Below are 27,438 nucleotides of genomic sequence, written 5' to 3'. Positions count from 1 at the left end.
TCTCACGTGCACACACACACACACACACTCATACACAAACACACAAACACTCACACACAGACAGACAGACACACACTCACACACAAACACGCGCACACAAGCACACACACACACACGCTCACACACAGACACACACACACACACAAACACACAAACACACACGCTCACACACAAACACTCACACACAGACAGACAGACACACACACACTTCCCCAGGCAACGGGTCCGTGCGGTACATTCATACACACACGCTCACACCCGCTCACACACACACACACACACACTCACACACAAACACACAAACACTCACACACAGACAGACAGACAGACACACACTCACACACAAACACACACACACACGCTCACACACAAACACACAAACACTCACACACAGACAGACAGACAGACACACACTCACACACACACACACTCACACACGCTCACACACAAACACTCACACACACACAGACAGACAGACACACACACACACTTCCCCAGGCTACGGGTCCGTGCGGTACATTCACACACACACACACACACGCTCACACACACACACACACACACACAGACACACACTTCCCCAGGCTACGGGTCCGTGCGGTACATTCACACACACACGCTCACACCCGCTCACACACACACACACACACACACACACACTTCCCCAGGCTACGGGTCGGTGCGGTACATTCACACACACTCGCTCCACACCTCCTCCATGGTGCCGCGTGCGACAGGCTCTCGGCCGAGCTCGCCGCTCCACAGATGGGAGAGCAGCGCGTCTCGGGTTTCCAGCGTGGCTTGGTCTCTAATTAAGCTGTTATCCTGCCCCCCTAATCCCCCGACCGCCGCACGCCCAGCAGCACACAGGGAGGGCACAGCGCCGGAGGAGAGGGAAAAGAGGAGGGAAAAGAGGAGGGAAGAGAGGAGGGAATCTCCGCAGAGCGGGAGGGAAGAGGGCAGACAAAGCCAGACTCGTCAGGCCGCAGAAAGCCGTCGCCAGCCTCCTCTGTGACACTGCCCCACGTGCCGGGTCGGCCCCTACGCAGCACTGGCGATGACCGGGAACCTTTGAATGCTGGGTCAATGCTGAATGACGCCATTTTTAAAACAGAGCTGCTTCCCCCACATTGGCCTGATAATTATACCATCATCTCCCATAACTGAGTGTGATTACCGTTAGCTGTACTTCTCAGGGTTTTTTTAAACGACGTAACACAGCTATAATACAGACATAACAGTTAGCACGATGGGGTTTGACAGACAGTTTGACGCCGCGTTCGCTCACCATGACGGACTCGTTCATGTCGCGCATGTGGAAGACGTCCATGCACACCTCGGCGCGGTCAGAGGGCAGGCTGGAGGACGCTTCGCTGTCGCCGCGGTGACCGCCCGGCGGGAGCTCATAGTAAGTGCTGTCGGGCTCCCTGCGAGGAACAAAGCGCGCGCGTGAGACCGCCTGAGAGTCTTACCCACCCTCGCACACCGGTGACATCACGGCACAGCCCGCAGGGCCACTGACTTACAAATCCATGTACGGATAACCCCCCCCCAACCCACCCCCCGTGCTTGGGGATTCGATTCCTAGGTGACACTCTCTGCACTGTGATACCTTTTCTATTTGTGACTCTCTACTCTTCCTGCTTGAATAAAGCTGCTTTTTTGAAGAAAATAAAACACATTACTAACATAAACTAATCAAAAAACACAAAATTCCACCCATTGAATCTACGCATATTCTCATGGACAGAACATATAGAACATACAGAACATACATATTTCAAACACTGGGAGAGAACACAAAGAAGTTGAAGTCTTTGTGGTACGGCACAGGTATGAGTATGACTGCTGCAATCCCTGACACTGCATTCAGGGCTATTTGATCATACCCAGACTCAGACCGTCGCAGTATGAGGTTCACTGTGCAACGTTTCAGTCACATTAGAGCCAATGGACACAAAAAGCTGGATGATGACAGCAGAATATTACATGCACCAAAAAAGGCAAAGCTGAGAGGCAGATCTCTCTGGATAAAGCAGGCAAGGCACCTGCAGGTTCAAATCCTTTAATGGATATATAAGATGCATTTGGGTCGCACCAACCAATTAAAGCCATAAAACACAACGTTAAGAGACCTGTGTTCATAAGATTGCTCCAGGCAATGTGAAGACGGGCAAAAAAAAGACTGCTTCAGTCTCTCCAGCTTCTGCAAGTATAATGACAGAAGCCTGGTCTTCGACGTGCTCAAACTGTAGGTGTGTGTGCACGTGTGAGCATGTGTGTGTGTGTGTTTTGTAGAGGGTGGGGGCTGGGGTGAGCCTATGGAGAGCACGGACTCACAGGGTGCTCCACAAGTGCTCGAAGGTGGTCCCCTCGTCAGCAGCAGAGGGCTGGGACATCTTGGCCAACGGGCAATCCACCGACGGGCAGATCACTCTGCGGGAGAGAGGAACAGCATCACTGCCCTGCGCTCCACCTGACAGGACAGGGGCTCCTAACGGAGGCAAACATGTCAGCTGCAAGACCATTTCTGAGCTGAGAACATTAAACATCACAACACACTGGAGAGGAAACGAGCTGATGTTCAGCAGGTTCTTTGTGCACTAACCCCCCCCCTCCCACCCCCCTCCCCTCCCCTCCCCTCCCCTTCCCTCCCCCCCCACAAGTCAGTGTGATGCCCACCCCTGCCCCTTGGGGCATCTCTCAGGGCACATTTGCAGCGCTGCCAGGCCCGGCATGCCCAGGCCTGCCCGGCCGTGACCCGCCGGGAGCAGTGCCGTGCCACGGTGAGCCGGACTTCCTTCCCAACCTTCACACCTTCGGAGGAAGCCGGCTCCTCTCCCCGGAGGGACGGCTGCTGGAGGCCAAGATGAGGCTACAGGAAGGCGCAGCAGCTCTGACTCCAACACACATCGGCTGTCTGTATCGGCTCGTTCCGATTCGCTGCTGTATATATGGACGCGCTGCACTTACATAACCGCCAAGCTAATACGGGGAAAACAGAAATGGGACTACACTCCGATCGATGCATCTTCTGACCTCTCGTTTGACCTTTGCGTTTTGCGTCTGATCAATGCAGCACTTTCTTCTTCAGTTTAAAAACATTTATTCAGGCTCAGGGTTTGTATCGGTGCGGTCGTGCCCTTGGCGTATCTTTTAATTGCAAGGGCTCCCTCTTGTGGTTGTTGCTCAAGATGGAAATTAATTAAGTTGCAATCAGCAGTTGTCAGGAGCTATGAGCCCTCACCCCCATGTGATCAATTAAAAGACACCCTAACAGGGTGTCATCATATTTACATCTTAAGTAAAAAAAGAAATGTTAATAAATTAACAAGAGTTAAGCAACAATATTTAGCCAATAGAGTAGCCTATTTAATTGTTCATTGTCAGCTTTACATCCAAATCAATTTCATGCACTTCTCCAGACATATTAATCATTATTGTATGGAGCACTGAAACTGAATTTCAACACACAACAGAAAGGAGAACAGAACTAAAATTGTTTTCTAAGAATAAAGATGTAACAACAGATGTATGATAATCGATGCGCATAAGCACTGTACAGCCATAATACAGTGCACACACAGAGGCCCCTTTTGTGCTGCTAAGTTTCAGTCTAAACTGTGTAATGCTGGTCAGTGGAAAGATTACAATATACTCTGAATTCAATCTGAATTCAGTGAACAAGACATTTTTCATAATGATGCCACAGTATTGCCACAGAGGAAATGGAGCACTGAAACTGAATTTCAACACACAACAGAAAGGAGAACAACGGAAACAACGATAACTAAGATGTATGATAATCGATGCGCATAAGCACTGTACAGCCATAACAGAGTGCACACACAGAGGCCCCTTTTGTGCAGCTAAGTTTCAGTCTAAACTGTGCAATGCTGGTCAGCGGAAAGATTACAATATACTCTGAATTCAATCTGAATTCAGTGAACAAGACATTTTTCATAATATTTTCATTTTTCACAGTATTGCCACAGAGGTATGGAGCACTGAAACTGAATTTCAACACACAACAGAAAGGAGAACAGAACTAGAATTGTTTTCTAAGAATAAAGATGTAACAACAGCAACAAGACAACTACAATCAATGTTATTTCAACAGACACCAAATATGATATGATTAATCCATACTGGAACGAACAGGAGTCAGAGGATGTCCTGGAAGGAGGACAAAGTCTGACGATTCCCAATTTTACATTTGAGTCTCGGATAAGAGCAAACCAATATACCCACAGAGCTGATAGCGGGAGTATTCTTTAAATAAGAGATAGCGGGAGTATTCTTTAAATAAGAGATCCCCTGCTTCCATGCCCTCTCTGGGTTACACCATCTGCCTGCTAGAGCGCTCTACACTCTGTCTGACGTCGACAGACTCTCATACTCTATTTGCACTGATGTTACCATGTCAGTTAATTTAGAGCTAAAATAAAAAGACAATACCAGGAACGCTATCTACAAAACAGGTACTGTGATATTGGAATGTCTCCTAGGAAGCAATCTTTTATTGGCCATGAGTCAGAGATAGCACGCACGTGCCTGTGCACAAATTTTCACCACCGTTTCACCTGAACCAGAAAGGGCTTACAGCATAGCACTTCATTTTCTATGAAAGTGCTTGTGACTGGCTGTAATACCGCGCAAAATCAAAATATTACTCAAGCATCGAAATCACAGCTAAGTACATTTTTAGCAAGACACAATAAGAGCTGTGTGTTCTTTCCTCGCCTGAAGGGTTAAACTCTTTTGCGCACTCTCCAAAACCTGGTCAGAGTATAAACAAATGAAGAACCGCAATGTATGTCTGTTTCTGGTTCACGTTCAGAGACCACCAAATGCAGCAGAACAGCACATCAGAAATGTGCATGTAAAGCAAAGGACAGGCTGAAATTCCAGGCTGAAGCTACAGAGCCACTGTATGTCTACATTTAAACAGTCATTGGGCATCTGTAATTTAATCTGCATCTGCAAGTGAGGAATAAAAAAGTTACATCACTCAAACCTCCTGATCAAACAGATATGGAGTGTCACCATCAAAAGACATGCAATTTGTGGGTTACAGTGGAACAGGCATCATAATTGCAGCAAAACTGTGTCAAGGGATGGTAAGACTTGAATAGAAGGCTGCTAGACTGCTAGTTAACTCCTCCTGACACAACACACACACACTGCTCCTATTACCTCTGTTGACTTGGCATGGGACTTCTGTCCTTAATAAAAACATTCCCCACTCAAATTAATTCACTTACAGGTGCATTGCTGAGCTGCCACAGGAGGGGACTTACTGCACTAAACTCAAGCTGAATTTATTTTAGATACCCTGCTTCTTCTTTTGATTTGCGAACACAGAACGCACAAATTACTTAAACAATGCTGGGCAAACAAACACAACCACTTGAAAATATGAATATTTTTTAAAGGTAGAGAATTATTATTTTTAAAAATATGCCTCTGCATCCATGGTGTTAACTGGACAAGTAAAATGCTTGGAAACAACGATAACTAAGATGTATGATAATCGATGTGCATAAGCACTGTACAGCCATAATAGAGTGCACAAACAGAAGCCCCTTTTGTGCAGCTAAGTTTCAGTCTAAACTGTGTAATGCTGGTCAGCGGAAAGATTACAATATACTCTGAATTCAATATGAATTCAGTGAACAAGACATTTTTCATAATGATGCCACAGTATTGCCACAGAGGTGAGACCACTAATGGCGCAGCTTATCAAAATCTGAGGCAAAAGTCATGTTTTCTTTTGTTGAAACAACATGGGGGACATAAACCTACTGTTGCAACTGCATGTAAGACATTATCTTTAAGAACAAAAACTGCAACAAAACTATCATTTTATATTTGGGATGAATTAAAATAATGGTGACATGTCAGTCCATAAACGCTTAAATTTAACTTAAAGGTAATGGCCTGATGCTAAGTTTATGACTAATATGATAATGCACGGTACATGCACCACAGAGGTGATTTGATGTAAATTAGGTGATAATGATATGCTCTAAAAGTAACCTTATCATAATCATTTGAACCTCTAATTTAGAATTTAAATTTTCTATTTTAACCACAAATCTTTTCCAATAATAATATTTTAAATAATTTGGATAGTTTGAAAGACACTGAAAATATTAGTTGATTTTGTGGACCTGGAGGTAATTATTTTGTCAGCAATTCTGGCATTAATTTGTTTTCCATTTTATCTGGCAACCCTCAAACACTCCATGCATTTCTCTTAACCAATTTAGATTTTTAATATGGATATAGCGTGTCCTTATTTTATTAAAGACGTCCGATTCAGCAGTGCTTTCATGCTATGTGTGTTCAGGTAGAGGAGTGGGTTGGTGATACTGTTAATGACAATATGACACAAAGTGATAAAATGTCACAATGCATTTTAACTTAAACCCAGACTTTTTTTTTTTTGTTCTAACCGAAAGATCATGACTGTGTGTGTGTGTGTGTGCATGTACGTATGTGTGTGTGTGTGCGTGCGTGCGTGCGTGTAGCTTAGATCGGCTGTTAGATCAGATAGATGCATTAGTTCCCAAGATAGTATCCACTGTTATGCACTTCAGGGTTGCCAGACAATTCCAAGTTTATATTTTTCTACAACTACAGGAAAGTAACAGTTCCAGCACTGTTTTCATGTTCAAGGTATGTAATAAAGAGGCTTTGAAGCAGGAAGCCATTGTCATTACAGCACAAGACAGCCTGGGTTGTGTTGATGGACAAGGTAACGGTTTGCCCTTAAAAGAAACCTTTAGTGCAAAGACAAAGCTACCAACAAATCAGTACAATAACTGCACCAAAACATTTCTGAGAACCACCCCAGTCCACAACCCCCCCTCCCCCCTCTCCCCCAACACACACGTGCACCCACATGCATGCACACACACAGCTGAAAAATTATTTTACAGTTATATTACTATACAGATTAATTTATTAACCTGATGTTCTACAGTGTTTGTCCATTAAGGCCATTCAATTGCAATATTAAATCATATATTGCTATATTAAATAATGTCAAACCTATCTGCTGTCCGAGATTCCACCTGCTTTCAACGCGTCAGTCTACCACACTTTAAACAAAGAACGCATACCATTGCATTGAATATCATAGGCTATTCTACAAATCATCGGATCTGACGAATGCATGATAGTCATGTACCCACTTTTATCATGATGCAATTCTGGAAACGAAATTGGCGATCCAGAACGTATAATAGGCGAGTGTTTCTGGGACTACTTCAGGTAAATTGCCCATTCCAGTGTGGGAATAAAATAGACGCCAATAATCGTTTAGGACAGTGATAATCGCATGTTGCTCTTGTAGCATAGGCCCACGCATTTAAAAAATCTGAAAATTTTCCACTGTTGCATAACTTGCATGACTCTTAACAATGAGCTTAACATCATTTTTAAACGTTCTTTCCAAATATTTCAAAAAATGATAATTGCGCAAGTAAATCCCTTCTCTAACCCATTCTTTAACGTACAAAACTACTGTTGAAACTATTGTAAAATAATCTCATTCCAAAGGCTACTTCAAAATAGCAACGCCACAAATACGCAAGCAAAACAAATCGCAAATCAAGCTTTGAGGATGATGGCAATCTTTTGTTCTAGTTTTACCACAGTGTTCCAACATGTCTTTGAAATTATTTATATAACTTACTCTTCTCCTCTTTCCAGACCACAACTGTCTTCTTAGTTATGTGACTGTGCAGGGCGGGGCCTGCTACTATAAAGCATACTATATTTACTAGTTCCAAGCATGTAGCGTCCCTAATCTCCCAGGCAACGCCATTGTAGAAGCAGAAACGAAAACTGTGGCAAAGGTTCGTGGATTTTTAGCCGGGACAGCTAGCACGCAGTAACTATCGGGATAGCAAGTACTGCGTAGGATCATAGATTATTACATAAATCAAGTCCAATCAGATGGCCAAGCACACCTGCCAATTATTGTAATACCAACCGGACATAAAATTGAGCATAGGTTCAATATAGGCTATAAATTAAGCAATATGTGATGGAATTAAAAAGCGAAACATTTAATGACAGAGAAGGAGACCTCTCCTATAGCTATCGATAGATCTTTTATCAGTGGGATAAACCGAGCACTTAACCGGACAAGTCCCGGTTGTCCAATGGTTGTAACGAACAGTTATGGGGGAATTCTAAAATTATATTAGGCCAACAATAGATGATGTCAGATTTACCTCAGCCACTACGTTAAATATTTCATCTGTCTTAGAAACGTTTTCTGCGCTAAATCAACATGGTATATATTGATCCCATGAATTGTACATTTTGACCTTCAGTGTCAATGCAGGGTCTTATTAGTTAGTACTGTGCCTTTTCTGAATTACAATCTGGTGGATGGCCCACACATTTATAAATGTATTCATTATAAACTTGCAGAAGGAATCAATGCTGTTCCATCCATTATTTATTAGCATATATAGCTTTTACATCTGAAGTTCTGTTTACAGCATCCACAGCTGATTAATAAACAGCACATAATTAAAAAAAATAATTTGCAGCTAGCTGTAGAAATTACAAGAGGTGTTAGTGGCTTTCATTCTTCTTCACCTTACCAATTAGTAAAACATGGAGAAACAGCAGAGAAGATATCTGTTTGGGCATGTTCCCTGCAAAAATATAAATAAATAAACAAATAAAATGATGCGCAACCGTCTCTAACGCCAAAAATACTGTAGTGTTGGCTGTCAGATATTACAGGGCCAATAAAATGTGAAAATGATGTGCTGCACGTGACACGTCGTTCTCACTTCTGCAGGACACGATAAATCAGTAAATAGAGCTGCTGCAATGTCCTTTACGCATGGCAATATGAGCTCATTTTACTTTGCAAGAAAAGCCAAATTTGATCAAAATTCCTTTCCGAAGTTAAAGGCCACACCACTAAGCGAGAAGAGTTAAAAAAGAGACTGAAGGAGATCCTACATACATTTGAATCATATTTTCAAGCGGTTGCACGGCTGTTAAATTAAGCTCGTACTATTCCCGTGGTAGCAATCACCTCTAGAGTACAGAAGCTCTCACTTCGAGCAATTAAAAGAAGGCAATAGGGGGTGTAAGTGAAGAGAATTGAATTTCCACCTGGACACCGAGGGGACAACGCGGTGTTCGTTTGTCATTACTCAACGGGAAAGAATTTCTCCGATGGCTTAATTTCAGGATGCCATACACAGATTTAATAGACGAATTTAAATGTCACACCTACCGGGGCAAGACATGACAATCCACGAAGTTTAATATCCGTGCCCGGCATAAACTTTACGGAGGATTTTGGCCTACCTATATGCAGCAGTGGGTTTGCAAATGTTAATAGAATCGATTCGGAATTAACCGTAGGCAGACGTGTTTGTCCGTATGAGAGGCAAAATCCGCAATTAGGCAATAGTACAGGACAATATCTGGAGTAAATTATATCAATTCTTTTTGCATGATTAGAGGATAAAATATTTTTCTCACAAATATTTTTGTATTCACAATTGTAGCCTATACATGCCTGTCAGAACCGGTCTGTGATTTACGAGTGAACTTGCCCTGTTTACGCCAGTCGTCTTTAAGAGCAAATTGGATTCACCTGTTCCCACCCATGTTAGTTACACCAGCACCCATGACAACGAGTATAGCTGCACAATACAAGTCATGCCTCCCACGGGTCATTACTTTCCCTCCCACGGGCATATTGGAACTATCTCTGCATAATGGAACACTCAGTGTTAAAAATTTTGTTAATCCACATTGTAAATTAATATCCATCTTCAACCAAACCCATGACTCTTAATGTCCAATGCAATAGCCTACTTGGCGTTTCCGCCACACGTGTTCACCGATTGTTATGATTATCACATCTTGATATTAAGAACAATTATGAAGGGGATTAAATACGTGATATGAAAAGCAAGTCAGTCAAATCGAAATCGAAAAATAGACCAGCATTTCAATAATTGTAAGGTGAGGAAAGTTATACACGAATATTAAAGTGGTCACAAATTAAAGTTTAAAATGAATCGCTCAGCCTACTGGTGGTAGTGCTATCATTGCTATTGTGAATACTGATAAAGAACATTATTTAACATAATGAGTGCATTAATAATAATAATAATAATAATAATAATGTAGGCCAACTTCTATTCAATTCCCGCTACACATCAGAACGTAGCTGCAGCTTCAAAGCGACTCAAAACTAAAAATTTCCAAAAAAGCCTACATACAAACACATCTTCGCGTTTAATATGTCTTTTAAAAAGTAGTAAACTCTTTCACAATCGAGCAATTTACTATATTGAATTTCCTTATCATTCAGTGCAGGATATTATCATTGTGTGCTCTGGCCAGTGAGACTCGATATTTCTGTAGAAATATTGATTTTCGTACTGAACAAGCCTGACCAGTTTAACATAAAAACAAAAATTAAACATGTAACCGCTTTCTGCACTGAAACGCAGAACACATTTAATCATACCATATGTATGTGAAAAAATAACGAATTTAATCAAATTAATTAAAATAGTAACAACACTAAACGTCAACATGGGCACTGAAATAATGGCAAATGGTTAACTAAAACGATTCATGAGATGTCTTCACTTTTACTTGTACTATATCTTTTAACTGCAGTGCAGGTATTTTTTTGTAATAGTTAGCATATTTAGTGCATCTTAATTAGCAGACACATTGCTTTATGGCATGCAACATGACACAATGAATTGTCGAATTTTCGGAGCGATATCTTCAGGCTTTGTAAAAAAGAAATATTTTTAAAAAACCCGCAAATTTAACTCTCGGGTTTTTTTTATTATCAACATTTCCAAATATTTTGTAGGCCTAATTTAACGTCACTCAGCCTGCAAGGGAACCAAACTGGGTGTCCGCTTTAGGTTAAGAATGAAACGTATAGTAGACCTACACACACCAAATGCAGTCAGCCACGTTGAGTTTAAAAAACAATCAAAAAAAAAAAAAGAAAACAGATTATTAGATGGTTTGAAAAGGCTAATATGACAATAATGCAAAAATTAAGGCTGTGTTCAAAAGACTGATCTGTTAAAAAGCGATAAACACTTACCCAAAAACTGAAGTAGAGTTCCAGTTTAAATATGTATTCTGAAAATCAGTTCACTGCCGAAATAGTGAGCGCACTCAATCCTTAAATTGGAATGACAATTCTCCAAAATCGGAGAGAGAACGGCTCAAAAGTCAAGCCATCATGACGACTGGCTCGGTGAATACAAATCAGTCACGAGTAACTAAAACTGTAAGATATAATTTTAAGCATTTACTCTGAATCTAAAAGCTTTAACCTTTTGAGACGCCTTCCACGAATCCCTGCTTTGTTTGACAAGGCTTTGAAGAGTTTCTGCTGGGCTGAGGGAATTAGGGTTGAGTGAGGAGGTGTTAGCCGCCGTTAGGGCATACTAGAAGCGGGAAGCGTTTCGCTGTCTCGCTGGGGGGTCTTGAAGTGCTCGAGAATAACCAACTCGCGCACTAGCGGACGCTAACTGCCGTTCAAAATTAACCCAGTACAGTATAGGCTAGGCTGTATTTTCTTCCGGAATTCTGTTGCTACCTCTTTCTGCAACGCTTAACAGAGATAAATAAAATTACATTCTTATGCCAAACTAGCGAAGGCTAATACGTTTCTAAATGTATTTTTATTTGTCCTTTGTTTAAACAAGGTAGGCTATTCACTTGAGACAGAAGCCTCATTTGCAAGAGAGACCTGTGTAAATAAAACATAAATAAAACATAACATAAATAGTATATAATTAAATAATTAGCCTTCCCTCCCCGCTCAAATGTTCTTCACAATGACACCAAATTCTTAATTCAGAAAGAAATTGACGTCATGATGCATTTACTACGTTAGATGGGCCATTATTTGTTTATAATGAGGGTTTAATTTGAAACTTTAAAAATTAACTGATTGATTTAAAACGCATATAGGCTACATTATGATTATTAGGCTGTATTTGGTAGGCTATTAGACAAATCATAGCGACTATAAGAACTGATATCATAGGAAACAACACGGACACTGAACGTAACAATTTTTTCCTAAGAAACCAACAAAAAACAACATTTCCCACAATGCCAAGCTAAGGTGACGAAAGGATTTTGATTGGATGCATTATTTGCCACTCAAAGCATCAAAATTGACGGGAGGTTAGGAAAAAAACAAAGCAGCAAAGCCAAGTTGCCACCGATCAAAATCTGAAATATATGCAAGCAGGTAACGTTGCTATGTAAATATGTATTATATACAGCATATAGACTGTTTATTGTTTTTTTTGACTCACTGTCTATAAGCGCCAATATAGTCAGTTAAGTTAGCAAGCTAGACAGGTAGCCAGCTAACATTAGCTGGAAAGGATAGCTCTCTTAGCTAGCCAGCTAAGTAAGTGCTAGTAGTATGTAGGCAAATACGAGATTACCTAGTTTAATAGCAAATGGTTCACACGGCAAGCAGGTGGACTTGATATTTCAGTCAAACACTGGGCTAGCGAGTGTGCTGACTAATTTAGCTAGCTAGCAGGCTAAGTTAGTTAATATTAAACCATGGCTTTCTGGCCAGATTAGCTACCTGCTCTTCAGTGTAGCTGGATTGCTAGTGCTAAACAGAACCACCTAACAGAAGCTTGCTCGCCAAATGTAACTTGCTAAATATACGAAGTTCTGTGACACATCCTACGAGCATACTTCTTCGCGGAAATCTTTTGTTGGCTAGCTAACGTGAAAGTTTGCTGCAGCTACGTCCGTTGGCATAGCAACTGCACTGATTAACATTCACATCAACAGTCATCTGTGTGTCGGTAAAACCGTTGTGACCCTAACCCTAACTGCCTTAAGAAAAGTGGGAGAAAACTAGTCAACGTTCAGTAACCTAAACTTGTTTTTTTTTTTTTTTTTTTTTTTTTAAGGATAAAGGCATATGTTTGCCGGAAGGGTTTTGTAGGACATCGAGCATTAACGGCAGCTAGCCAAACAAGACAGTTGGCTGATTAGTTAACGTTATTTTTGCAACGTTAGATAAGTTGGAGCTAAGGTGTCTCTTGTTCTCCAAGGCAATGCCTATCTGTCCACAGCAGTGCAGCAGCGAGTGCTAACAGCGGGGTAATTTACTTGCATCCCGAATATGAATTTCTCGGAAGTCTTCAAGCACTCCAACCAACTGTGCAGAGTTTCACCGGATGGAAAATATCTGGTAGGACATAGGTTGTGTCCCCCCAAATTTGAGAATTTCTTTAGCTAAGTTAACCAAGTCTAACCAAGTGTGTGTGCGTGTTTGTGTACAATGTAACGTTATGTATAAAGGTAATAAACAGAAAGTAGTTTGGATGTGAACACAATATTTTCAAGATGTGTATAGTTAGCTTGTGTTATAGTGTGCATGTCTTCAAAGGTGTAATATATCCTTTTCATTTAATTTATTTCTTCTGCAATAAGCCAGGCGCATATTCTTGTCCAACCTAAGATGTGTTCTGAAGTTGAAGTCAGCAGAGTGCTTGGTATGGCGTTTTAATTTAGCACTTCTGTTGCTCTTAGGCCACCTGTGTTCAGTACCGGCTGGTGGTGCGAGACGTGAACACGCTCCAGATCCTGCAACTGTACACTTGCCTGGATCAGATCTCCCAGATGGAGTGGTCCTCAGATTCTCTGTTCATCCTCTGTGCCATGTACAAGAGGGGACTCGTGCAGGTACGTGCTGATCTCCCCTTCCCGCTGTGATCTGCGTGTATTTAAACATTTGTGCGGGTATCTGATGTAAGTGAACAGTTGGTGGACTCATGGGAAGTAAAGCCAATCTTCCAATGTCGATAACTGAGAATAATGTCAGGTGCTAGTCAGTTGGATGAAAGGTGGACAATTGACCTTAAAGTTGGAAAGCTAACACTGAAGTGTTCGGAAGTTCTGAAGCCAGTATTTTAATTCGTTAGGGCCTTCTTACCTTTGCAGAGGTAGCAAGCGCCAGTCTTTCATTTTGCCTGTTACAGGTGGGATGATTTGAGGGTGGCGGTGCTGTCAGTGGCTCCCTTTACAGCACCGTTGAGTCTCTCTGTGTCTGAGCACAATGTCTCTTCTTTAGGTGTGGTCCCTGGAACAGCCAGACTGGCACTGCAAGATCGACGAGGGGTCGGCGGGTCTAGTCTGCTCTCACTGGAGTCCGGACGGACGTCACATTCTCAACACCACAGAGTTTCATGTGAGTGCGACAGAGGAGCAGGTCCCTTCTCCATGTCAACTGTTGCTGCCTCTAAGTAATTGCCTGAAAATAGCAGGCTCACCCATTCCAGCGTCAGGCACCCTTAACCCCTCACTGCCTGACTCAGGAGAATTTAGCATCTTTACTTGTTTGCTGGGATACTTAAATGAAAGTGTTGCTCAGCTGAGACACATCATGTCGATTCTCTATCACAATAAAAACCAGTCACTGTCATGTGATGTTTTCAAACCTTGTAGTTTAATGCATGAAGTTTAATATCGACGCAGTATTGTGATATGGAGAATATTGTTTTACAGTCAGTTGACAATGCCTCTGCCAGTTGTCCAGGTTAATTATTCCAGGAGACAGTTGATGTGATGGGTCATAACATGTCCGCTTTAGCGTATATAGGTCACACATATAGTGCGGTAACCAAATAGCAGTTAAGCACATGGAAACATGTGAGGGAATGCTGTGCTGGCCACGCACATCTGCATTTTGTATTAGGAAAGGGCAGTTGTCTGGCATGCTGTGCATGTATGTGTGTTATGGTATCAGTGGGCACACAGCTCTGCCACGGGCTGGCCTGCCGTTTGGATTACGCTCAGGCACGGTGCCACAGCAGGAGTCGCCTGTCGCCTTAACTTGACTCCAGGAATCACTGACAGGTGCTGAGGCCGATTGCAACTGTGTCTGGGTATGGGAGGGTGGGGGTGGGGGGGTGGCATGGCATGTCTCACAAAATGAAAGGTTTTTCCCCTCACAAAATAGACAGAGAACTGGGTCTGTCACTTGTACTTCCTCTTGTAATGTAGTTACACCATCTGTGATGACGATGAGATTAGATGGATGAAAAATAGGGTCAGGAAGTTATCATTAATAAAAAGACTGCTGCTATTGTTCAGTTAGTGTGAAATTTGACAGTTTCAAAATTAAAGTGTGATAATCTTTGCAAAATACAAATGATATTGTTTTAATCTGAAGGTGTATTCACAGGGCAATGAATGATATAGCAGTTCTGATACCAGTGGTACATTTACACCTATGAAATAATGATTAAAAAGGAAAACACATTTTCCCATTGTGGCGGGTGTAAGTTTGGGGGGGGGGGGGGTATCTTTCTGAGTGACAGTTAAATGCCCTCACCTTCACCCCCTCAAGATTTCATTAAGGTTCTGCCAAGCTGGTGTCTGTTTCGGGGTTCAGTTTCACGACAGCCGTAAACAGGATGCCAAATTAACTTGTTTAGGGACAGCTGCTGGGGTGGGGGGGTGGGCTCAATACTGTGTCTGTGTTTTATTTTCTTTACCAAGCACTGTAAACTGTGTGCACTGACAGTGCGGACTCATCCAACACGGGTTATCTGCGTGCAGCTGGCAATGCTAAATGAATGAGGATTTATAATAATCAGCCCAGATATGTTAGCTCGTGTGGGAGTCCAGGCAGGAGCAGCTTGGTTCAGCCTGTAGTTTAAGTAAGGACTCTAGTGTTAATTGCAGGGTTGACTCCAGGTTCCTGATGTCAACCATTATTGTACCTTTGAAGTCAGGGTGATGGACAGTGCACAGGGAATGTATATATATATATATATTCCTGGCATGATTGAAAATTTAGAATTTGATACTTCCCAATAATTAATGTCAGAAGACCATTATATAAAAATAGTAAGCTTAAATCCAAATTAAGTCAGCTTAAATCCAAAAAGCAGAACGTATGTAATGTAAACACCTTAAAGCACATACATTAAGGCAGTGTATCCATATGTGTAGTGGTTGGTTTCCATTGCCATCATGTAAATAAGCTGCAAATGCATACGTCCTATGCTTAATTTTATATTCCTTGTTGACCTTACTAATGTCAATTTACCTGTCTGGCTACCAAGATCAAAATGAAAACTTCATTAGTTAGCTGTTACTTTCTAAATTTCTACCTATTTGACTATTTGACCTATTCATGCACTATTCAATGTCAATTCAATGTCTTTTTATGGAATAATAATTTCTATAATTTATCTGTGTATAAAGAAAATAACTTTTATAAAACCTTATTTTAAGCTCCGTGTCTGTTCAGTTTATCAGGTTTATTTCAGAAATACTACAGCGAAAAACAGAAGAGATCTCAAATGCCAAATCTCAGTGGTTTCCTTTCAGTCTGTAAGTGTTGGCCTTGGAAACAATGTGCGCGGGACTCTTTAGCCAATCGGTGACTTCAACGTTAAAGTACAGAAACACACCAAAAAGCAGAAATGGTATCCCTCCAGGACTGGAGTTTGAGATCTCTGCCCGACATCTTTCTTCACAGCTTCTGATCTGGAACTGTGCCAGATGTGGCTCAGATGTGTTAAGCAGGCTAGCACTGAAAATACAACCTCTTTTATTAGAGTTAATCCATTTACTGCCCGAATGGTTATAAAACAGCCCGGAAAATATTTTCTCAAAGCGCATTAGGGAACTCTGATATCTTTCTAATGGTTTTGCACTTGTTGCTTAGAATCACGTTAGCCCACTTGGCCAGTGGTTGTGGACTCTTGCTAATGCACAGTACTGGCTGTCCAAAAAAAGAAAATCTGCAGACCAAAGCGGTTCTTAGTTTACTGCTGGTGTGAATGGTCTGTCACCCTCCTGGTTTTTCCTTGACCCAATGTACCAGATTCTAAGAGGAATTCTAACCGTGTTTTGGGAGAATGGGCTATGGTCATTTGGAAACTGCTTTGTGATATGGTATGCATACAACCTAATCCTTTGCTGACAGATAGGTCTATGTAAAGATATCTTGAAGTGCCACACCCATTCTCACGTACACAAAAGATGAGCAGACGACAGGGTTGTTCATTTTCGCACAGGGTAGATTGGAATGGCCTACTGCTGTTCAGTGTATGTTTTTTTTAATCAATTGTTACCACAGCAGAAATTCATAATAAGGGAGATCAGGACTGTAGTATGACTAATAATGACTGATGATCTGTCAGTCAGTATGCCCCCAGGATGAGTGTGTTGTCTGAGCAGTTATGTAAAAGTGTAATACTGTTACCATTAATTAAAATATACAAAGGTATAAAAAGTTTTTAGAAGAAGCCTACAAAACACTATGTCGGTAGCTGTAGTAAGTTACCATTATTCTAAAACACATATGAGTAGATTGCGTTCACTCCCAATTAAAAAGTTTGCATGTATGAGCAGAACAGCCCGGGTCACAATGAAGCATCCCTGGCTTCATTTCTTAAATGGATAAACAACAGCTGTGAAGGTCTTGAGCAGCTTCCCTCCTGGCATGGAGCGCTAGCTTCTCTTAGCTTGGGGTGGTGTTGAAGGTGTAGGTTTACCAGTGCAGGAGCCAGCCAAGATGGCAGGGGGGCCTGAAGAAGCATTTCTCACCTACTTCCTTTGCTCTGGTCCCCCAGTTTAGTGTTACATTGTGTCTGGGACTCTAACTTGCACCCCTCTGAACCCCCCTGTGCCCTAGGAGGAGATGGGGGGGGGGGGGGGCACCCCAAGACCTGTTTGAGCTGTATTGACTGCGTTTCCATGGAGTTGTGCTGGGGGAAGGCCCAGGGTGCATGTGTGTGCGTGTGTGTGTGTGTGTGTATGCCAGTCTGACGGCAGGGCACAGCTGGATGGCCCAGCTCAGTCACACCAGGAGTGCAGACAGCCCGCCATGCACAGGCACTGACCACAGTCAGGTATCCGTCTCAACTGGGTTAGTCTGAGTGTGATACGCTCTCCTCAGAGAAGGGATCGGAGGAGACGGGTTCTGTGGTAGCTGGTTAAATGTCGGTAAAATTACAGTAGATAAGAAGTATTCAATGAGGTATTTCAGAGTTTCGTTTAACCGCAGGGGTACAGAAAAACAGTACTAGGCTTACCTATTTTATTTAGTATCTTTCTTTCAATTTTTCCATGTTATTCAGATGGGGAACACAGAGAGGGTCACAGATAGATGGGGTCCCCACACTTTAAACCTTAGAGAAGCGGGAGGGAGAGCCCCCTTGTACAGTACTGCCGAGTTAAAACAAAAAGAACAAAGAAAAAGTGAAGAACATTAGATAAGACAATGATCAAAGAATAAATAGTTAAAACGTTAATTAAAGTTAAGCTTAAAACATCTGTTAAAGTGATTACAGAAAAAAGCGCAGTACAGAAAATGGCATGGTGGAAGCGGGGGAATTTATATTTGGGTCGATAGGCAGCGATTTTCAATATTGCAGTGCGAACTAATGTTTTGTTTATTTATTGGAATTGATGGACACAGCCCCACTGGTTGACGTGAAGCAGCTGGATCTTTTACTTAAACGTGAACAGAAATTGCGATCGGAGACTTTGGGGTGGGATCTGAAGGCCCAAACTAATCAGCATCACACTGGTGTCTATTCTGGATAGCCAGTGCCACCTGAGCCACCGCGAGGGAAGAAAACAACACTTTAAGCCCATCAGTTGGGTTTTTTTTTTTTTTTTTGCAATGTGGCAGGATTTACAGTGACTGTCACCTGCCCTCCATAGACACACCATGGTATTCCTGCCATTCTAATGTTAATGTGCCGCCAGTCCTGCCGCTGTCTCTCAGAATTCCAAACGGTGTTCATCAGCGGGAAGCATTTCTGCACAGAGACACTCGATATGTACGGATAATTGTTGTCCACTAAGCAATAGTTTGAGTGGCAAACCATATTTGATTACTTAATTTCAATGGCCCGAATGACCTGCCTATTACTTTGAATTGAGAATCTGACTCCCCCCAGCCCTCCCCCCTCTGCATTACTTTCCTTAGAGTTTGCGTGGATTTTGGAAAACGGCCCCATGGCTGTGATTTAAAGCGAAACCCTTCGTGCAAGCAGGTGGTGCATCCGAGTGATCTGCAGTGTCAGACTACACCAGCAGGAGCAGAGCACACCAAGGCCACACGGAGGCTTGGGGGCTCCATTACACTGCACTCTGCCAGTACACAGAGTCCATGCTTCTCGGTACAAAACCTTGCACCGTTTTTTTGGCTGGAGGGCCAGACCAGTTTAGCACAGCATTTGACAGCATTCCTATCTGTGTCTGATAAACAGGAGGACCTGCGTATGCATGTGCGTAATATTGGCTTACTGTACGGTACACTAAAATATGACAGCCTTGCATGTAACGCCACTGCATGGCCGAGATAAAACACTTCCTCATTCGTATTGCTTATAATGACCATCTCTAGTTACTACAGTACTAGCATGCATAAGAACTTTGAGATCTATATAAATTACCATCTCTATTATTAGTAATAATTTCAAGAAACCTTCACAAATATTTTGTTAAAGGATTGTAGCTATAAATTAAAAAAACTGTGTAAACAGCAGCAACTCCCATATTTTGCTCCAGTTTCACAATTTTAATAGGTTTTGCTGTATCCCAGTCAATGGAATGGTCTCTATATCTGAAACTCATACTGTACATTTCATTGGAGTGGTTCAGAGCTGCCTGCATTGAGGACCCATGCATCATTTCCAACAGTGTTTTTAAAAATATGTTTTGGCTCGTGTGTACTTTTAACCAAGCCATGCACTTTGGGATGGGTCCAAACAGGTGGAATAGGTGTGAGCCAATTGGCCAGACCTATTTGGGCATTTACACAGTGCCATGCTGCCTGGTCGGTACAGACGCTGCCCTTTGGGATATATCGGTCCTTTTAATAAGCACCATGTAACAAATGATCGCATTTTACAATACAGACGGCTATTTGAGCTGCTAGCGTCTTGGCAGGGGCCTCTGAGCCCTTTGAAACCAAACCCACAGGTATCTATATGGACTCTCTCCCCATCCACACTGAGCAGTGTCCCAAGGCCTTGGTGTTCCTTGAAGCATCTCAGATCACAGCCCTTTTACAGAGCAAGATGGCGCCTGGCATGTGGGTTGTGCTGCTGAAGGCCGTCCCAAGGCTGGATGCCTTGTGGCATGCCAGCACTCGGCCTGTCCTTCATCCAAGCAGCACATTGTATAATAGCCTCTGTCCTCCACCCTGTTCCAACTGAAAGGATGTGTTCATTATTGCTGACCAGGCAGTGATGTTCATGTCATTTGGAACACATGACATTGATCAGTCTGTGTGTGTGTGTGCTTTGTGTGTGTGTGTGTGTGTGTGTGTGTGTGCGTGCATGAGTGTACGTGTGTGTGTGTGTGTGTATGAGCATGCGAGTGTCCTACCAGTGATCTTTTTTGATGCCACCAGATGGCACTCTGTACTCTTGCGCTAATGATTGATCCTCCGCGTGTGTGAAGCCACAGATCCTCTTATGGGTTCCCCAGACCCCTGGATCTTATTTCGGGCCCCGCTGTGAGGGCTGGGCTCTTAGGGCTGGGCCTGGTGGCCGTCTGCCTCAGGCCCCTCGCACTAAGTGGGTCAGCGCGCGAGCGAGCGAGACGCAGGATTAGCTCTGGCTGACGGATGAGCAGAGAGCGTGGTTAGGCCTCATTAGGGGCCGGTTGATTGAGAGCTTATTAATAGTCCCGCTGTTAAATCACAGCCGCAGGGTTTAGGGCTGGACTCCTCATGTACTGGGTTTCACATAGCAAGGCGCCTTGCACCAGTCAGGGGGCCACACTTTCTGTGGTCTGTTGCTGGGCATCAATTGTATACCTCTCAATGTACACCGAAAATACATTAAATGTCAATTTACAAACATTGACTGCTCAGTCATGTTCATATTGTACCCCATATGATGACACCAACTTCTTAATTGTATATTTTTGATTAATGCTGTATATTGATTGTTTGCAAATTGCTATGCTTTGGTAATATTTACTGGTTTTCATTCAAATAAAGATTTTGGAATTGAATTGCGAGAGAGAGAGAGAGACTGAGAGTGCCAGAGCGAGGGGACCCGGTTTTGTCCTCAGTTTCCTCCTGATTAATGGAAGCTCCGGACGCAGACAGGAATGCGACGGTCGGGAGCGCGGTGGCGTGTGGGCGTGAGACCATGTGCATTTCACAGCGCAGCCTCGTGGAGGCCAGGCGCCGTGTGCTCGGAATGCCATCGCCCACACACCGCAGTGACACTCTCTCTCTCTCTCTCTCTCTCTCTCTCTCTGTGCTTCCCCCGACAGCTGCGGGTCACTGTCTGGTCCCTGTGCACCAAGTCTGTGTCCTACATCAAGTACCCTAAAGCCTGTCAGAAGGGTGAGTACCTGCGTGTGCATGTGTGTGTGTGTGTGTATACATGTGTGTGTACGTGTGTGTGAGTGTGTATACGTGTGTGTGTGTGCGTGTGTGTATATGTATGTGCATGTGTATACATGAGTGTGTATATGTGTGTGTACATGTGTGTGTGTGTGTGTGTGTGTGTGCGCGTGTGTGCATGTATATGTGTGTGTGTGTGTGTGTGCGTGTGTGTGTGCGTGTGTGTGCGCGTGTGCATGTATATGTGTGTGCTTATAGGGAGGTACGCAGGGTCCAGGGAGACGCAGGGGTAGGGTAGCAGCAGTCCTGCTGCTGGTGAATCATGTCTCCTGGCCTGTGACCTGAGTGCTGGACCCCGCGCTGCCAGCCAAGCACTTGTCTGCTGACAGCTGCAGCTCTCTGTATGAATGCTGCATACTTATAAAACTTATCTGTCAGCATCTAGCAAAGTTATTGGGTACCAGCGTCCTGCGTGGGACAGAGGCTTCTCTTATCCCCATTGTAAAAATAACCAAGCCACTGCATTGACATGTAGGTAAACTAATGCTCTGACCTCTCTAGGCCCACTTTGTATTAAATACATGACCTCTTTTCTCACATATTCTTCTGAAAACACCAGCTTTTTTAACGCTTGCAGGTGCTGTTTGTGGCAGAAACCCAAACAGTGGTGGCTAAGTAAGAAAGCAGACTTAAATATTGAGCCCACTTCTGTTGCTCCATTAAACGAGCTGCTATAATTGGTCACGTGAATGTACAGCTATTTAATTTGGAAATATACACCATGTGCCTTATGCTAGACTGGGGCCATACCTCTGAAACGCATAGAGGTGAAGGAAGCGTGCTATCTTACAGGTAAGCAGGTCACGGACGCGTGCTTTAAATCATATCCATCACGCTGAGATATGGCGTATACACGCAGACACAGTGCCGGTTTATGTCAGTGTTGTAAAGTGAGCCTGGGCCTGGGCTGTTGGTGCTTGTTTAGGGAAGGCGAGTGGGCGGATGTGACCCTTCGGTGTGGTGCGTGTCTGCCTCTCACAGGGGTGGACTTCAGCAGGGACGGGCGCTACATGGCGCTGGCCGAGCGCCGGGACTGCAAAGACTACATCAGCCTGTTTGTGTGCGGAGACTGGCAGCTGCTGCGGGTGAGCCTGGGGGGAGGGCGCCGCGGCCGGGAGGAAACGCTCTACGGACAGCTGCCGCCCTGCATAACCCCGCCCTCTCCTTCCTCTCTGCGGTGCTGCCGGCCAATAAGGGCGTATCGAAACGCAGACAGGAAGGACTACTTCTGCAATCTCACGCGTATCTTCAAATACGTAGCCTTCCCAAAAGCTTAGCTGTTATGTAGGCTGTTGCTCAGTGTTTAGTAAAACTGTGTTCACTTCCTTATTTCTGAAATCATGTAACTTTTTCACGTCCTTAAGTGATGGGGTACACGACGAGATAACCAATCATATTAAAGATCCAATGTGTAAACTGTCCCCAGTTCCACGTAGTTCTCTAAAGGAGGACTCGTTACTTATTGCTGTGTGGGGATTTCCAGTGTACACGTTCAATACACATTGAAAAACGCGCTGTGTTAAAAATAGAAAGCACGCCCATAAGCGGCCAGCTGTAGGAGGCGAGCGCGGCGTCAGGTGGCTTTATGGCCTTCTGTGTGGCTTCACCCTGAGGCAGCTGGAAGGTGGAGAGCGTGGTTATGATGTCATGACTTTGTTCACTACTCTTCCTCACAGCATTTTGAGACAGAGACTCAGGACCTCAGTGGGCTGGAATGGTCCCCTAACGGCTGTGTGTTAGCTGTGTGGGACACCTGTCTGGAGGTAAGAAACCACACTGCAGTCAACACTGTGACCCCTCTTAGACCAGGGAGAACGCATTGGACATGAGTACGATGGTAGTGATATTGAAATATTAAAGGACAAACACACTGGGCATGATAGCTACAGTTTAAAGTGGGTTTATAGTAATGTTTGATGTGGGCTCTTTTATCTCCCTGTGATTTCACGCGGAAATTGCTGCTATAACCTGAACCAAACAGAAGTAATTGGCTCACTGCAGTTTTTCCACTGTCATTGTCATATGAAAAAAGATCTGCTAGGATGCCTAATGGCTTTTTGATAGAACAGTAGTGGAAAAGAATTATCTTGCCTCATCTTTAGCACCTTTCAACTAGCAGACCTTATATTACAGTGTGTGTATGTCTATGTACGCGTGTGTCCTTGTACGTACGTGTACATGTGTTTATGTGCAACTGTTTGCCTGCGTGTGTGTTCTCCAGTACAAGGTCCTGCTGTACTCCTTGGATGGGCGCCTGCTCTCTACCTACAGTGCTTACGATTGGTCGCTGGGCGTCAAGTCCGTCGCCTGGAGCCCCAGCAGCCAGTTCCTGGCCATCGGCAGCTACGATGAAAAGGTTGCCGATGCTGCTTTGCATTATGGGTAGCAACGAGGCCTATGCTTCACTCATTAGATTAGATTTTCTTTCCTCTCCCTGCCTACTGCCTTGTGACTGAAATGCTCACTGCCTTGTCAGCTCACTGACCGTCTCCTCTTAACTGGAACAGGTACGCATTCTCAACCACATAACCTGGAAGAAGATCACTGAATTTGAGCATCCTGCGACCATCAGCAACTCAAAAGCAGTACGTAATTACTGCCACAGGTTTTGTTTCTGTTGTCACGGGTGTGATGAATTTTAATAAAAATGTAAAGTATTTTTTAGGCAGTAAGCCATGTTTTTCTCTTAAAGTTAATGTATGATTTACATGTGCTACTGCAGTTCCAAAATGTGTTATTGTGATTTTAAAATTCCCTGGCACGCTAAATGTAAAGATAGCAAAAGATACATGCAGCCAAATTACAGTACAGACATTAAGTAACGTACAGCTCATTCAAAAGGAATGTCAGTGATTGTTGGCTGTTGTCTGTGATCAGGTCGTTTACAAGGAAGTGGAAATGCGTCCAGCGCTGCCCAGCGATGAACTATCCATCCACCAGCAGCTAGCCATGCGAAGCACCCTCTTCAGCACGCAGAGCAAATGTGAGTGCAGTCTTTCACAGCGCGTGTCTGTTCCCTAGTGATAACTAGATGTATTCGCTTCGGTTGCTATTATAGTGTAAAAGCAGCCTATCAGTATTGTTCATCTTGGGGGCACGACTGCATAGGCATGGGTTGTGGAGGTTGAGCACATTCCCCCCAAAGTAAAATGTTGCAAAACACATGCAATAAATCATTCTTCTGAACGTTTTGATACACAGATGACCTTGAAATGACCTGCCATTGCCTCTGCACTGAGGTGCTTGTGTTCAGTGCTGCGAGCAGCACTGGCTCCTGCATGAACTGTCAGGCTCTTAGCGCAGGTCACAAGACTAACAGGAAAGCGCTGGTTAGCACACGCCGCGCAGCAGGGTCACATGAGAACACAGTAAAACAGGACGTGTTTCTGTGGTGGTGGTTCTCTGCTGCGTACCAATAGTGCAGGGTTGGGAGGGACCTTGGGTGTTTTGCTTAGTGTATGCAGATATTTTGCTAAAATACAAAATAACCTTTATCATTGATTATAAAGAATATTGTGTGTGCACTGCATGTAAATGTCTCATGTTGGCTGATGGATGTTCTCCTCTGACCTGTTCTAGATGAGATCTGTCCACTGCCTGTCCAGGTTCCTGTGGTTAAGCCTGACCCTGATCGAGCCAATCCCAAAATCGGGGTCTCCTCCATGGCTTTCAGCTCTGATAACCGATACCTGTCGACCAAGAACGGTAAGCATCCGCTTAGTGACATCAGAACCCACAGGCGAATGTTAAAATGCCTCTGCTTGTCAGATGAGTTATATGAAATTAATCAGGGCTGTGACCAAAATAGTGATAAAGCAATTTATCGCAACTTTGCACTTGCTGGTCCATGTATGGATACAGTAATTACCGTATCAGCATGTTTCTGGCTTTTAAAAATGAATTTCCATTAAATATGCACATTTCTATTACCTATTAGGTGCTGTTTTATGAGAAACTGTTCAAGCGTGAAATCTAAATCTAAGCATTCATAACAGTTTCAATTTCTTTTGTTTCTTTCTGCATTCTATAATGAACTGTAATGGGTGGCAGCTCATTGGACTTGAAAGGCTTTTGTGTCATTTTGTTGCCCTGGGCTGGTCTTTCATGGGTTCTTTAAGATCCTTAACTGTTCACAATAAATAACTGTTGTTATTGTTCAAAATCCACATACCCATGCGTATCGCGATATGTGTTGTATTCTTCCAGTATTGTCCAGTATATCCAGAATTGTATTGCATTGTCGCGAGGGACTGTTAATACCCAGCCCTAGTAGGCAGCCAGGAGAAGCCAACGTGCAAAATGCTAAACGTTTGTTCTGTAAATACGAGCCCTGAGCTAACTGGAATCCTTCCGGGGTGGAAGCAGCCCCATGCCTGGGCTGATCCAGGGATTATGAGCGGCTCGGTGCCGGGGCCGCTGGGACATCCTGGCGCTGGAGCCGCTCGGGCAGCCTGGCGCTGCTCTGGGCAGCCGTGGGGGTAGGGTGTCAGAGTGAGGGGCAGACCTGATGATCCTCTCCATCGCGTGCCCGTCCCCAGACAACATGCCCAACAGCGTGTGGGTGTGGGACATGCAGAAGCTGCGGCTGCTGGCCGTGCTGGAGCAGGCGGGCCCCGTGCGCTGCTTCCAGTGGGACCCCCGCCGGCCCCGCCTGGCCCTCTGCACCGGCAACGGCAAGGTGTACCTGTGGGCCCCCGCCGGGTGCGTCTCCGTGCAGGTGCCTGTGGAAGGTAAGGACTCCTCCTCCCTCAGGGCGGGCGGACATTACACGAGCAGCAGCCCCCCTTTGTCTTCTTCAGATCGAGACCGAATCGTCAGAAAAGCTTTAGGTCTTAATGGCGTAGCTCATATGAGCTACTGTTCTGAACCCATCCGACTAGTTTCCCGGCCCCATATTGCTTTTTGACATGACGTATAAATTTGGGTACTGTCAGCTTGAATTCGTCAGGTATGAGATAATTCCCTTTTTCCTCACTGCATGGTGCAGTTATGAAATGACTGCAGATCAGTTTCTCTGCAGTATAGACAGATAATTATACCAAGATTCAAAATCCATTCTTCAGTGCGTGAAATCAAGTGGACAGTTGGGAGGACTGATCTGGTCGGGAGCCCGTATAGTTTACGCTATCATCCGATCAGTTGTCAGTCTAACCTTGCAAGAGGGCAAGGCCAGCCATGCAAGTGGAGCTCCTCTCACAATGAGGTTGAGTCACTGCAGAAAAGCCCTGACCAATCAATCTCAGATGCACTAACCAGAGGGAGAGATGAGAGTGTGTTCCTCACCAGGCTGCCCATGTGTGCTCTCTCTCTCCCACTACCGACAGGTCATTTCCAGGTCCTGTCTCTCAGCTGGCACTGCAGTGGGGACTCCATCATCCTGATGGGAAAAGACCAGCTGTGCCTCTGCTACCTGGAGGCAGAGGTGGTGAAGTGAGTGGAGCCACAGGCTAACGTTAGCGGCGCGCAGACTGTTAACTGCACATGCTGGGGTGGTTCAGTGTCATAAACCCCCCCCACAGCTGTGCCCGCATCGCACCACTGCACTCCTGATGTTTACATACTGACAATGGAAAGGCACTGGCTCACTAGTGGACCATTTACTACTTTTAAAGACAAATGATCACTTTTGCACTTGGAAGAGGGGTCAGCATTAGATAGCTTCCTAATGTAGCACTACACTGATGAAGGGAGTGGGTACAAGCAACTGTTTGCTTTTTCCCAAATTTTGCAATTGACCTCAGCTGAGAGGTGATTTCTATCTCTGAAAATGTGCTGATGTGTACTTTTCTATGTATTTATGGAAGGTTTTTATTTTTTCTAGAATCACTGTTGTATTTTTCATTAAATTTTGCTAAGATAATAAAACATTTCAGTGTTTCATTTCATTGCTTGCTCAGTTATAATCAATGGCCTGTCAAACATTTGGTCTTCATTTTCTATGTGCAAGTAAACACTTTTCCTTCACAAACTCA

The 27,438-nt window shown here is 43.9% G+C and overlaps 2 protein-coding genes across 3 annotated transcripts in view; one reads left to right on the top strand and one right to left on the bottom strand.

Annotated features, from left to right (window-relative positions):
• tp73 (tumor protein p73) overlaps positions 1-11,482 on the bottom strand; it is a 39,135-nt gene extending 27,653 nt beyond the window's left edge. The window contains exons 1-3 of one of the 2 annotated variants that reach the window (XM_064297815.1): positions 11,129-11,482; positions 2,341-2,436; positions 1,289-1,427 (exon numbers count right to left, since the gene is read on the bottom strand). In XM_064297815.1, the coding sequence (XP_064153885.1) occupies positions 1,289-1,427; positions 2,341-2,399 (198 nt within the window). In that variant the 5' untranslated portion in view covers positions 2,400-2,436; positions 11,129-11,482. Of the gene's footprint in view, positions 1-1,288; positions 1,428-2,340; positions 2,437-9,274; positions 9,595-11,128 lie in introns of those variants that run through there. The other variant, XM_064297814.1, reaches the window with a different exon arrangement.
• Positions 11,483-12,147: 665 nt separating this feature from the next.
• Positions 12,148-27,346, top strand: wrap73 (WD repeat containing, antisense to TP73). Its single transcript, XM_064297810.1, has 13 exons — positions 12,148-12,292; positions 13,125-13,264; positions 13,606-13,758; positions 14,147-14,263; positions 21,334-21,406; positions 22,448-22,551; positions 23,143-23,229; positions 23,688-23,822; positions 23,974-24,051; positions 24,344-24,449; positions 25,046-25,171; positions 26,005-26,196; positions 26,791-27,346. Exons 2-13 carry the CDS (start codon positions 13,196-13,198, stop codon positions 26,898-26,900), a joined length of 1,350 nt encoding a protein of 449 aa, XP_064153880.1. The 5' UTR covers positions 12,148-12,292; positions 13,125-13,195; the 3' UTR covers positions 26,901-27,346.
• Positions 27,347-27,438: the final 92 nt, after the last annotated feature.

The sequence above is a fragment of the Anguilla rostrata genome, chromosome 11 (genome assembly GCF_018555375.3).
Source record: "Anguilla rostrata isolate EN2019 chromosome 11, ASM1855537v3, whole genome shotgun sequence".
NCBI classification, from domain to species: Eukaryota; Metazoa; Chordata; class Actinopteri; order Anguilliformes; family Anguillidae; genus Anguilla; species Anguilla rostrata.
Note: the sequence above shows the minus strand (reverse complement) of the source record. Positions and strands in the feature narration are given on the sequence as shown.